The sequence below is a fragment of the Telmatherina bonti genome, assembly GCF_933228915.1.
Source record: "Telmatherina bonti genome assembly, chromosome: 11".
In the NCBI taxonomy this organism is placed as follows: domain Eukaryota; kingdom Metazoa; phylum Chordata; class Actinopteri; order Atheriniformes; family Telmatherinidae; genus Telmatherina; species Telmatherina bonti.
Window position 1 is genome coordinate 26,272,786 of NC_136629.1, and position 14,237 is coordinate 26,287,022.

A 14,237-nucleotide genomic window follows, 5' to 3' on the forward strand; every position below is an offset into this window, starting at 1 on the left:
AAGAGCTTGGGCCTCAATGCAAAGCTAGTCACCTTGGAGGGATGAGGGACGTGTTCTCCTCACGATATTCAGAATAAGACCAAAAAATAAAAATGTCTGCAAATGCATCCAATATCAGGGTTTTCAAAATTCCTTTGACAAAATATTAAGCCATGAAAATCCTGTCCAGCAGTGTTTATAGTGGCAAGCAACGAAGAGCTTTATTCATCCCAGAAAGGCAAAAATATAAAGACAAACCTTGCAGACACTGGAGCCAAAACAACAGGCGGTAAAAAAACACACACACACACACACAACAGTGAATAGTTACCGCTTTTTATGTTTTATCAAACTACAAGCACCGGTGCCTTTTTTCTCCCAGATGATTCCCAGATTCATTAACTGAAATTGTTCTCATGTTATTTTCTTCTTTCTAGTGTGCCCAAACCTCTCCATCTTACTGAGACACACTTTGTTATATGTTTAAATACTTCAGATCAGAGTTTACAATAAAATTTATCCTAAACATGATTAACTCAAAGTGATTTCAGATCAGAAATATTACCATTACAGTAAATGTGATCATTTTATTGTACAACATAATGACATGGCCTCAATCATCTGCTCTAACTGCAGCTGATTTGCATGATGTGATGATACTGCTGCAAATGTTGTGGATAGGTCATTAAGAGGAGGATGGGAGGATTCCAAAACATGTGTAGTGGCTGTGATAAGGGTTTTAAACATAATGGGTGGTACGCTTTTAATATGGCTCTATGTATCCATTACATGATCTGTTAGCATAGGTCCACATAGACTTTCCTCTGGCTGCCCCCCTCCCTTGTGTGGCTGAAACCCTGACGCAGTTTCATGCTATGCAGATTCTTGAACTAGCATGGATAAAACATGGGAGAAAATTAAAAGTTGGTTCTGAAAAGTTAAGAAATCTATAAAAGAAAGAAAATAAAATCAGTAGGTGCTTGAGGCAGGTACTTCACAGCGCCTCAGATTTGCAACAGTTATTTTGATGCTGCTGCAACTTCTCTCACTGTCGGCAGCAGCACAGCAGGTGACATGGGTGAGACAAGACAGGTGAGATCAGAGCAACAGGCAGCAATCGCAACCTCAGAGTAGACACCAGCACAGCCTTTAAAGATCAGGCAAAGCGCCTCTCTCCACCTGGTGTCTCAGAGAAGAGAGGTAGCAGATAGGTAAGACATTAGCTTGTTCTGATAAACAAAAAGTAAAGCCTTGTCTGCAACCATCATCTTATCTTTCCTTCAACTTTGCTATTTAAATAGGCTTCAGTATTTTATTGAAATAACCTTTCCTTTCTTTTTTCCTCTATATAAAAAAAATGTCTGCCTTGGCTCCATAATTGTACTGTAAATACTATCACAACTTGTCATTAAAAACGAAAAAAGAAAAGGACTTCAGAAAGCTGAAGAGAACTTCTTATGATTTCACAGGAGATCAATAAATATCTCCTTAACAAAATAGTGAATACCTGTAGAATCAGTGGAGTCTGGTTAGCACATCTGCCCCTCTCTGGAAGGAACCGGTGGTCCACAAAGGTGAAATTATCATTGATAAATCGGATTACCCTCCGTGTAATCACTTCCTTTTAATGCCATCTCGACGATAATATCCCTAAAGCTAATAATGCTTTCTGTTGATTAATTAATAATGAATGTTTCTTTTTCTGATCTGTGTCAAACATGTGCTGAATGTGTTTGGATGTTGCTTTTGGGCTTGTTATTGTTTTTATCCTTTTATCCTTATGTAAAAAAAAATCTGCTTTATTGAATTAAATTAAATTAAATTAAATTAAATTGAATTGAATTGAATTGAATTGAACTGAGTAAATTGAATTGAATTGAATTGAATTACATTGAATTACATTGAAATCTTCTACCAATTTAAAGTGACAACTCCCATTTGCTTTTTTGCCTCCACATACCTGAGGACTGGCTGTGTGACGCTGGCATGAAGGTCGGTTTCAGAGGGTCACTGAAATTTGCAGAGGAAGGGGTTTCCAATGCTGCTTAGCCATCCAAGAAGCAGCTGCAGCAACGAAAATGGGCTGATTGTGTCTCTCAAAAAGAAGAAAAGTAATTCCAACATTTCTGAAGAGTTTTACTGGAAAAATGTGCAAACAACCACAAAAATGATGAAAATAAGATAGATAAACTGGAATAATTTTGTAGCCACACATTTTAAAGGATTTAACTGGATTACTCCATAAGTAATGTCAGGGGGCTTAAGAGTTTATAGATATACTCGCACATAGAATTACACACACCTGCGCCTCCAACTGTCTCCCTAAGTGAATATGACTCACCCCATCCTGGCCTTCACCTCGTATGGGATACTGAATGCACATAAACAGATCATGTTCACACCCATTGACTCCCCTCATCTGCCGGATGAAAACGCAGTGTGAACGCCACAGCTCGCACTTTGTTCTGAACCTTTCACACACAGACATGACACTGATTATCAGACAGAGCTGAAAAACTGGTGTCAGGTGAACGCAGAAGGAACTCACTCCTCGCTGTTTGGAATAAACTTTTCTTCTTTGATGTTTTTTTTTATCTTTCGTTCCTCCCACGGGAATTTTCCCACATCTTTTCCCTGCACTTCATCTCAGTGTTTCTGCCCCCTCTTGTTTTCATACTGATTGACATGGTGCAGTCCGGCGGGAACTGCAGAAAATGTTTTTTTTTCGCAGAGTGAAGGAAATGCGAGAGTAAAATGCCATGCCTTGAGGTTTCTGTGCTTGAGCGTAGGTGAGGGTGTTTGTCACACAACAGAGAGAGAAAGTAGGTCGTAAAGGTGCTCCCAGATGAAAGGGGATGAGACTTGATCAGTTTTGTTCTCTACTCACTCTATCTGTGCAGTTTCCTACATTCTCAAAGGACAAGAGATAAAACACAGCTTTTCTCCACCTTTCGTTGTCCTTTAATATGTTTGCACTACAGCTCCTTTTAGTTTGCACCCTCACAGCTTCTTTTAACTAAAATGAGAGTGTCTGTTTCCCTGCACCGCTCTGTGTGTATATTTAGCAATGTTTCCCACAGCACCTCAACACAGAGCAGTGAGAAAAAAATAAGGAGGTGCAGAGAAAAAGCAAAACAGAAGGAGAGGAAGATAAACACAGCTAATTAGGAGTCTATTGTTGGGTGCATGCGCAGGATGAAGTCACCCAATCCCGAAATATTCAGAGATACAGACGTCACTGTCAGGCAGCAGATAAACAGGCATAGGTGTAGAACAGAGGTGTCCAGCTCCGGTCCTCGAGGGCCAGAATCCTGCAGATTTTCTGTGTATCCCTGCTCAGACACACCTGATTCAAATTAATTAGTAGTAAAGCTTAATCAGTTGTGCACGTCATTGGCTGTTTGATCCATTTAGTGGAAGCTAGATGTGTTGGAACAGGAATACATGGGAAACCTGCAGGACAGCGGCCCTCGAGGACCGACTTTGGACACCCCTGGTGTAGAATGTGCACACATAAACATAAAAACAAACAAAACAATTAGGTCGCATGTAAATCAGTCTCAGCAGATATGTGAGGTGCGACAGCGAGGGAAGGCGGAAATGCAGAAATTCCAAAAGGAAGGCATGGAAAGGTTGATGGCTTTCGGCTGGGATAGACAATGCAGGAAAACCGTGAATCAGAGATGTTTACTGTTTAAAGTGGTTCAGCCAAGTGGCAACTGTAATGAGCTGGCAATTATTCACATGTCAGTCACCCACACACACTTGAGACTGTTTGTAAGTTTCCCCACTCTGTCACTAAATCCCCGGCGTAACGTATGTCAGTGTTTCAAGTAGATCCTCGGTGTTGCAGTCCCATTTATGTCGACTGGCTCTTTTACTTTTCAGTATGTTGTGACAGGTGAGACTCCTGCAAGCCTCCAGAGACTTCAACTTAGGATCTTTGACTTTAGTCCAAAACAAAAACACAACACAACATTAGGGGGAATGAGCCGACTGCAGCTGGTTTTCCTCATCCAGCATTTTCATAAAACAACGAAAAAGCTTTGCTCAATGAGTGGTGAAGAACACAATGTAGGGAAAAAAGAGCAGAGGCATAAATAGAGAAGGAGATAATAGGACATAGAGAACAGATGAAAGTATATGTGATATGACAGAGGAAAAAAACAGAGAGAAGTGTGACTTGTCCTCATGGGCACCACAGTGTGTTATGAAAAAGATCATTGTTTGGCCGCATGAGGTGCTTCATGTGCTAATAAGAAATTCATACCAACTGAGAAAGAAACTCTGTTACTAATGGTGATGGAAGGGGGAGGAGTGGGACAGTTCATAGCAAGCCTTTAACATGATCACAGCGGGGACAGACACAGGGGAGGAGGCGAGGCGAGGCGGGAGAGGGTAAGGAGGGGAGAGGGAGGCGAGGGCCTGCCAATACAGATAAATATTTCATCCCACAACACACAGAGTCAGTGAGACTGGTACCCAGAGGGGGAGGGAGGATGCAGGGAGGGGAAGAGAAAGGAAGAAAAATGCTGAGAGCGAAGGCAAGGCGGAAGACAAAAAGCAAGAGAAGAAGAGAGGGGAGAGCTGGGATACAAGGCTAAGCCTGGAAGGTAAAGGTGTCCTTAAGTCTCACATCCGCTGTCCATGATGTTAACCAGGGCTGACATGAGACACACATGCAAACACGCACGCACATCCTCTGTGACACACAGTATATACCCAACCACCCAGATATGGCGTTTTAGACCGTTTTCTAGTATTGAATTCTGCTGCTGCGATTGAGGTGTCATTCGCAAAACCAGGTTTATAACCTGGACAGAGACAGCACAAAGGAAGGAGGGAGGAGGATAGAAAAAGGAAGAACTCAGAGAAAAGTCACAGACACAATAACATCATAGCCTATTTTTTTAGGGAGTTAAGATGATTTGTTCTAGTATAGATATTTGTTCTAGTATTTGGTTTATTAAGTAGATTGTAATCCATGAGTTTTTTCCCACACTGGCCAAAAGCACACAAATACCTAAATGTGTTTACATCATATATTTCCTCTTTTATACACTTTTACGTTTAACTTTATACATATTTTTTTCCTTCAGGAATTCCTGGAACCACACACGAGACATTTTGTCATCTTTTTTTTCTGATATAAAGACAAATTTTAAAAGGAAGTGTCTAAACTTGGCCAGTCACTTTTATCGCTGCCAAAAATGTTCCTGACATTCAATTTACAGCTTTATTTGTTTCTATGAATAAACAAAAACATCCTCAGAGATTATAAATTACAGCATTTAGCATAAAAAATAGCATATCCAGTATAATATATTTCATTGTGAGCGTCCATATGTGTAATTCTGTACATCTCCATATTGATAATACATCTTTCAACAGCACTCAGACTTTTTTTTTTTTTTTTTTTTTTTTTTGTCTTGTCCAGCATTTAAGCAAGCAGACTGATGTTCTGGATGCTGTGTTCTGCTGAGCAAATTTATTTTGCCAAGGGGAACTTTTGTAGATGTAATGATCCCCTTGTATTTCTTGATTCTTATTTTATTTTTCAATTTGTTTTGGATAATAGCTTGTATTACAGAGTTTATGCTGCTGGACCCGACCGGAAAGGACAGGAAAGGGGCAGAAAGAGAACAGAAAAGAGAACATAAAAAAACAAAAAAAAAACAAAAGAAAGAGATCAATGCATACATGTATATGCACATACATACCCACCTACATATATATGTATATACACTCGCACATACATTATATATATACATATATACATACATACATACATATACACATACATACACATGCATACACACACATGTACACATACATGCATACATAAAGATAGATATACATACATACATATACACATACATACACACACACACATATATATATATATATATATACATATATACACATATACATACTCACATACATACACATACATATACACATACACATACACACACATACACATACATACACATACACTCACACATATGCATACATATATACATATCCATACACATACATACATACACATACACATACACATAAGTACACACACATACCCACCCACACACATAAATATATACACCCACACAAGCCAACTCTAGATTCGTGGAGAACAAAACCGTTGACAATCATGAGGACCAGAAACTAGCAAGTTAAGTCAAAAAGACAGAAAGAGAGCTACCTGCTGTTAGTGAATAAACTTGCTGGATGACTCATGACTGTGACACATGCAGAACATTCATGCAGAACATTCAGAGTGGAACGTGTTTAGAGAAGAGTGATCATGCCAATGTGACCCCGCCCGCCTACAGCTAGAGGAAGGCCAGGAGAACCCAGAGACCCGGGTAACCGACAGTCACCCCCAGGTACAGATCCCAACCCCCCCACTCCAGAGCCAGCCATGCATCTGCCCAGGAGGTGGCGAAGGAGGTGCCCAACCAGAGTCCCCCGCAGTCAGGGGGAACAGGCCCCAGCAGGCCCAGGCCGGCAAGGGCCAATCCCGCCGGGCACCGGCCACCTAGGGCAGACAGAGCGCAGGCCCCAGGGCCCCAAGAGCCCGTGAGCAGCCCCCCGCCCCCGCAGGCAGAGGGCACAGCCCACACTAACGGAGGACCAGGATCCCCAGACCGCCACCCAGCGGCAGCCAGGTCGCACCCCAGCGCACCAGCTGCGCCCCCGGGTACAGGACACCACCCCCCCACCACCAAACCACACACACATATACATGCATACCCCCCCCCCCCCCCCCCAACACGCACTCCCCTCACACATATACATGCATACCCCCCCCCAAACACGCACTCCCCTCCCAACCCCCATCCACACAACCCTCTGCAATCCATGCACATCATCCATCACATATACAACCCCACCCCACCTCTACTCACTCACCCATACCAAGTCACACGAACCCCAATCGCCCCCGCCCCCACACACGCTCACCCCCCCCCCCCCCCCCACACACACACACACACACACACACACGCTCACACCCCGCCACCCCATCCCTCTACTTCTACCCAACCACACATGCCCCACCAAACACCCCTCCACCACCCATAGCCCCCCTCCAAACTTCACCCTCACTCACACATCCCATTCCGCATATACACCCCCCCCTACACACACACACACACACACACACACACATACCCTCACTCCTCCAACACAGGCACACCACAATACAACCCACGCGCCAACATACCCCTCCACACACACATCTACTCATCCTCACACATCCCTATCCCCTACCCACCTATATCCCCAACCCTAATCCCCCCCCAGCCATCCCAACAGCACTCAGACTTAAAGTAAGGGTTAAGATTTAGCCTTAGAAAAGTCTTATTTAGGGTTGTTATTTGAGCAAAGTTTCAAGACATTACTTTGCGAGGAGGTCAAGAGGTGATCCAAACATAAATGTCAGTGATTCCACATTTTTGTCAATGGTTGGTTTTTTTTTTGTTTGCACACCCTCTCTCCTGCAGGGAGTAACTCCTCCTCATCATTAGTAATGAACCAGCAGCGGTGAAAGGGGCAAGCTGCAATCTCAGCCCAGAGAGACGGATGAATATTTGATTACACGTCTCTTGTGTGAAACAAAAAGCCCACTGAGTTCACTGCAAAGTATACATGGTTCCATTTGCCATTCCTGCTACCTGTTCGCTCTTTAACCTCTCTCCTGTCATTATTTTTACATCATTCCACTTTATATCTCCATCATTCTCTTTGCTTTCTAAGATCTTTATCCTTTCCTTCCTCTTCCCACGTAGGACTGTGCAGAGACAGAGGTGGACAGGAACAAGTGCTGCACCTTGTGTAACATGTTCTTCACGTCTGCGATCGTGGCCCAGTCCCATTACCAAGGAAAGACTCATGCTAAGAGAGTCCGCTTGGTGCTGGGGGATCCACCCAACCTACCCACATCCATGGCCAGCCCTACAAATACAGGTATTTTGCAGAGTTTACCTTTTACTACTATCTATATTTGTAATAAGACGAAAGTCATGTATCAAAACTTCTTCCTCTCTGGGGTTCTGTTCTGGGGAAAAAAAAAAACACAGCAGTGTGTTTATATTATATTATATTTTATTATATTATATTATATTATATATATATTGTGTTTCCACAAATATTTAAGTATATTTGGCAGCAGTAGCCTAAAAGTGTTTTGGGACGACCTTGCAGGCTTTGTAACATCTTTTTTTCATTTCTACAACTCAAAGTCAAGGAAGAATCACCCACTGCCATTTTTAGGCCTCTTTTTTCCTTCTACTTTAAATTTCTCTATTTCTTTTTGTTTGTTTTTGTTTTGTCTGTAGGTTATCATTGATGTTTAAACCACTGTTTAGATGTTTTTCACTCAGAACAGCTTGAGTTTTATTTTTCACCCATCTCCTCTTTATCCTAATCCTTGACTCAAAACAGCAAAACATCCCCACAAAATAATGCTGCCTTCACCATGTTTGAATGGGATTGATGAGGTATCGCTAAAACCCGATTCCTTTACAAACCTTTGGGAATGGCAGGCAAGACGTTTATTTTCTCTTTCACATAAGAGGATTTTATTCTCAATTAATCATCTGCCTTTTGGCAAATGAACACCTTCTGTATGTCCACTGCACCATAAAGATCTAGTTGGTGGAATTATGTCTGGGTTTATTTAATTAGGCTTCTCAGTCAGATTTAGAAACTCCAGGCTTCCCATTTTAGAATGGTGGAAAATATTTAGCTGTTTGGCATTTGTAGTGTAACAGTAATTCTCTTTTATCCTTGTCCAGATCTGAGCCTTGCCACAATCCCCTCTAACATGTCTACAGACAACTCTTGCAACCTGATAGTCGGGTGTAAAATATAGCAAATAGACAGACAAGATGGCACCATTTTGATTATGAACAATTAATTGAAAAAGTCTTCATAGAAAACAATGTGTACAGTGATAAGAAAAAAAGACACTAATCTTTTTTACAGGCAAGTCTGATTTCCAAATCCGCAAATATCTTCACGCTTATTGAGCGTGGAAATTGTGAAAAGGTGAGATGACATTCAATCACAAATGTACTTTTCAGAAATCAACTCAAGTAATTTCATGCTGACATCAAATTTCTGAAGCAAATGAGGAAGTTAAAGTTGTGAATGGGTGTCAGTGAGGTTTTTAGGTAGAACAAATACATTGATTAGATCTGCCTCCTTTCAGGTTGGTGTTGAAGGCAGTTTATTGGTCTTCTGACTCCAGATTTCTGCTTTAGTAATCGGTCTTTTCTACTTTGCCAGTTCTGTCGGTCGTCATTTTTTTGTTGTTTCCGATCACAAACCCATTCATTTAATGTCACCATAAAGCTCACTCACAAAGCTTAACACATGTAATCTACAAACCCTCTTTTGGAACATATGACTGAATTCACTTCTGTTTGTAAGTGTATGAGTTTAAGGCTCATCAAAATTTCTAGTTAAAGACTGATGGAAATATCTGTGAAAATGTTTATAGATTGGGCCAAAACTCTGAAGAGAAGCCCAATGCTGGTATTTTAGTCCAGAAAATTGTCCTAAAAGAAAGAAAACTCCTTATCAAATAAAACAATTTACCTATTGACTGTCAGTCATGGTCATAAGTGCTCAACTCCAGTCTGTTTTCAAAGGAACTTTATCCAACCTGATTATGTTTGGATTGAAAGGTAATTTTTTTAACACAGAGAAACTACACAATGGAGTGTTATAATAAAGCCACTGACGGACTTTTGCTAAACTTTGTCCTACTTGAAAAGATGTCGTTTCTGTGCTGCCACTGCGGTGGAGCTCCCGTGGTTTAATGACACTGGGACCTGGAGGAAAAGAAACAAGAGAACAAGCACAAGAAGAGAGGGAGAGTGACCTGAGAGAGAAGAGGAGGATTTCAGGAAAGATTAAAGTCAAAACTACCCTTTGTGAGCACTCTGAGATGGGCGCTCCACAGAAGATGCGCAGTCAAGCTGACAGGCTTGAGCGCACATGGGCACAGAAACACTCTCCCATGTGCACACAAGTTATCAGAAACACACATGAAGAGGGTGACTGATGCATTCACTTGCATCTCAGGATGCATGGACACTAAAATCCACTGTAGGGAGAGAGGAAGGAAAGGCCATGTAAATGTTGGAGAAACCCCTGAGAGGTGGGTTTCTTCCCCTTATACACACTTCAAACTGGCGCCATCTTCACACACATGCACGCACACACACATTTTCTGTGCCCCACTCCATAAAAAACATTTACTTCTGCTTGATTGTACAGAGATCACAGTCAGGAGAAGAGAAATGGTGTGAAAACAAGGGCTGGATAGGAGAAATACATTAGAAGATGTCTCCCTGTTGCTCCTCAGCACTTGCTATCCCACAGAGCTGTCATAGTTTTACAGCGTCACGCACGCACAAACACACACAATCTCATAAAAATCTCAACCAGAGATTTGATGAGTGCCCTGTCTTTGATGTTAATAGAAAAACAAAAGAATAAGTTTTAACAGAGTTCTGGGTTGTATTCTGCAAAGGAGAAGTTGGAGTTATACGGCGAAGACAAGCGAACTGACTGTGAGTGGGTGTGGTTGGTGAGAGGAGCAGAGACACAGCCATAGATACAGTAACTATGTGAACAGAGCTTAAAGACACATTAAGATATGAGCAACCAATCAGCATGCAAGGATCAAGTTAAGTCAATACAGGCCCACATACAAAAGACGTACAAAGCGAGCGCACGTCGCCCCACTCATGGTCAATGATTCCTGCATATTTTCATATGAACCATTTTGACTTAAAAGCACATGTAAACAGGACTTTGTTTGCGATATGAAATGTTCAAGCATGCGGCATTGCGGCTGTATAATCACAGCCGGTATGAATCTGGACTCATTGACACATTGTGGATGGTGAATCTGCACATTTGGACAAGCCATCTGGCATCATAAGCTTTCTCACAGAATCTGGCTGCAGACCTAACCTCCTCCCAGGCTTATTTCTTTTTCTACACGTACTGTACCTTACGCATGCGAGCAGCTTGTTCTGGGACTTCATTCATGCACGCACACACACACAAACACACTTTTTTGTTTTTTTGTTGTTTTTTTTCAAGCGCAGATTATACATTCAGCCTACTGCACAAACACATGCACACACGGACACATTTGCAGCCACTTGCACATACGCCGTCTTCACCGCGAGAGTCACTGCTGTGTCCTGTGGACATGTCAGTGCCCGTAGGCTATTAATGGGCAATCGCCATGGTAACCAGCATCATGTCATGAGTAGCAGGTCACCTGGAAGTCTGCCATTTCCCTTTTTCATTCCCTCGGAGGAGAGAGAAGACGAGGGAGGCTGAAAAAAAGATGAAACGGGAGGGTTCAGCAGTGTAGTAGATGTGAGCAGAAAGCCAGCACTTGCAGACTGGAACCTGGAGTGCAAACGCCCTCTTTCCAACCCTCATCTAATTTCCACAGATATGGCCTACAGTGATCTATTTGCTCACAGTTTTGATTAGTTAAATATAAAACTGGAACTCTTGAATGAAAGTGTGTAAGTGTTACGGGAGTGTGCAAACATCTCGTGCAGATTTCATCCGTGGTGCAGTAAATGAGAGAATGTCCATGAATGCATTACGTTTTCCTGTCAATGTGAATTCATGAAAATATTTTCATTATGTGTCATTTTCGCACTAGACGTCAATTTGAATTTGAATTGATGTTAATATCCTCCCTCACTCCCCCTTCCCCGCTTCTCTGCTCCTGCCTTTGCCTCCTCCTTCTGCATTCCTCCACACTGTGCTCCTCATCTATAACTCCTACCTGTCCTAAACCCTCCCTACCCACTTCCCCTGCAGATTCCTCGCCCTCTACCCCACTACCCACAGACCCCACCGCGTGCCCAGCCCCTCCCCCAGACATACCCTGGCCAACAGCAGTAGTCAGTGGAAATGGTGGCAGAGAAGCCGGGAAGTATTGCTGCCTCTGCAGAGCCTGGTTCAACAACCCGCTGATGGCCCAGCAACACTATGAGGGGAAGAAACACCGCAGGAACGCAGCGAGAGCACGCCTCCTGGAGCAGCTAGCAGACAGTCTGGATGCCACGGAGAGCACAGGTCAGCCTCTTGAGCCAGAGCCCAACAAAGTGACAAATGAAGGGCAGCAAGAGTGTCACTACTTCACAAGAGGAAAGATGATAAGTGGGTGATCACATGTAATATCTATGACAGCGTGGGTGGTAAAATGTTCATAGTGTAAGTGTTTCAATTCGGTTTACATTTCAAAGATCTAATACTGATGTAAGCCACACCAGCGATTCACAGATAAATTTAGTAACAGCAGTAAATGTTCTTGTAAAAAAGAGCATCTACCACATACTTAAACAAAAGTAAGGTTTTTATATAAATGACTACAATGAATTATTACAGAGCATAATTTTTTCCATAAAATAAGTAAAAAAATGATCCCCTTGTTCTTTCTTTTATTGTACTCTTTCTAAGAATTAATGTCCCACAGATGGACTCCATAAAAAACCTTTAAACTGAGATGTAGAACTGTAAAGATTCATTGTTCTGCTTGGAGGGGGACTCTGAAATGACCAGTGTTAGCGGGTAGTTCGTAAATAAATTACAGCCAAATGTAAGAGAAAAAAACTTCAATGGCCACATTACCCCTTTTTTTTTTAAATAACTGTGGTGCAACTCATGTTTCCCATGTGACACAACACATTTTTGTTTCTGAAACAACAGTAGAATCCCTTTTTATCACTTTCTGGTTTCTTTGTTTAACACAGAAACCTGTCAGGCTTGTTAACACGTCTGTCAAACGCATCTATCCTTTTCCTTTTTTTTTTCAGCAGCGTGATACCGACTGCTTGCTATTACCTGATAATATGTTAATAAAGGTGATAAACGCTCATGCACTTACAAGCTCTCAGCAAGCACATTTTGCTCAACAGGCTACTCTGTGCCGTGTTGGTTAGAGCTGGTTACATGGCACATTGCTGTCGGAGAAAACATATTTTTGTAGTCTGTTTGTGTACACCGTTTGTCATCATGAATAGAAATACCTCCAATTATAATTACAAATACATGTCCATGTAAAGATACTGGCACATGGGAGCTTATTTATTCCCACATAAGTACCTGTATAATGAAATCAAATGATCATAAATAGACTTTCCTGAACAAAAAAGTAATTTCTCACTTTAATATTCATCATTGTTGGAAGAGAATGCTCAACAACTAAAAATTTACTCGAGTTGCGTAAGTAGCTCATCGAATGTGTATCTGTAAGCCCATTGTGTGTTACAAACTAGCATGGCATCACAAAGTAGAGATATTCAAAAAGCTGTAACTGAGATTACATCATTACAAAAGTAAATCTGCATGACCTCGGTCATGCTGTAGCTCAGCAGGAAGAGCAGTTGTCTTGCAACTGGAAAGTTGGGAGATCAATTCCAGACTTCCCCTGACTATTTGCTGAAGTGTCCCTGGGCAAGACATTAAAACCCCCAGTTGCCCCCTGATGTGCCTATTGGGATATGAGTGTGTATGTAAGTCGCTTTGGAAAAAAGCATCTGCGAAATGACTGTAGAATATAACCTTAACTCACCTCATGGACGAGAAGGACTGAATCTCATTGACCCTTCGACATGGCGTATTTTATTTGTGAACAATATCTACTGGCCAAGTGACCTTAAACTGTCATCAGTTAATAGCAAATATTGCGCCTATTTTATTAGTTGGTTACCTCAGCAAAACTTTGACACTTCTTTTTAATTTTGTTTGCCACAGTCTTAACTTTCCATTTCAGTTGTCAGGGGTCACAGTCTACTCATATTACAGCACAGTTTTCACACTTGTCAGTTCCAGCATTGCAATGTGTAAAAAGTCACAGGGCCTCTGCTGGCTTGGCTAATCATGCTTAACCATTAATACTCTGCACGGAAAAGGATCAGGCAGCTACACAACAGCACATAAATATGTATGATGAGAGTGAAAGTAAAAAATTCATATAAAATGACACTTAAAAGGATTACACAGGAAGTGTTTTTGTTGATTGGTAGATAGATTAAAAACATTTGTTGAGTTATAGGGTTTACTTCTCGCATCTTTCTTGCCTCCCTTATTTATTCCTGTCTCCCACACAAACACTTTTATGCACAAATGTAGCAGAAAGATGACATGGATTCACATGCTCACACACTCATATTTGCCGGAGGGGTCCACTAATGAAATAATGAATAGCA

At 41.7% G+C, this 14,237-nt stretch overlaps 1 protein-coding gene across 1 annotated transcript in view; it reads left to right on the forward strand.

Annotated features, from left to right (window-relative positions):
• LOC306762214 (zinc finger matrin-type protein 4) overlaps positions 1-14,237 on the forward strand; it is a 60,059-nt gene that overhangs the window by 25,083 nt on the left and 20,739 nt on the right. The window contains exons 4-5 of the mRNA XM_079248639.1: positions 7,770-7,947; positions 11,845-12,102. Coding sequence (XP_079104765.1) covers positions 7,770-7,947; positions 11,845-12,102 — 436 coding nt within the window. The remainder of the gene's footprint in view (positions 1-7,769; positions 7,948-11,844; positions 12,103-14,237) is intronic.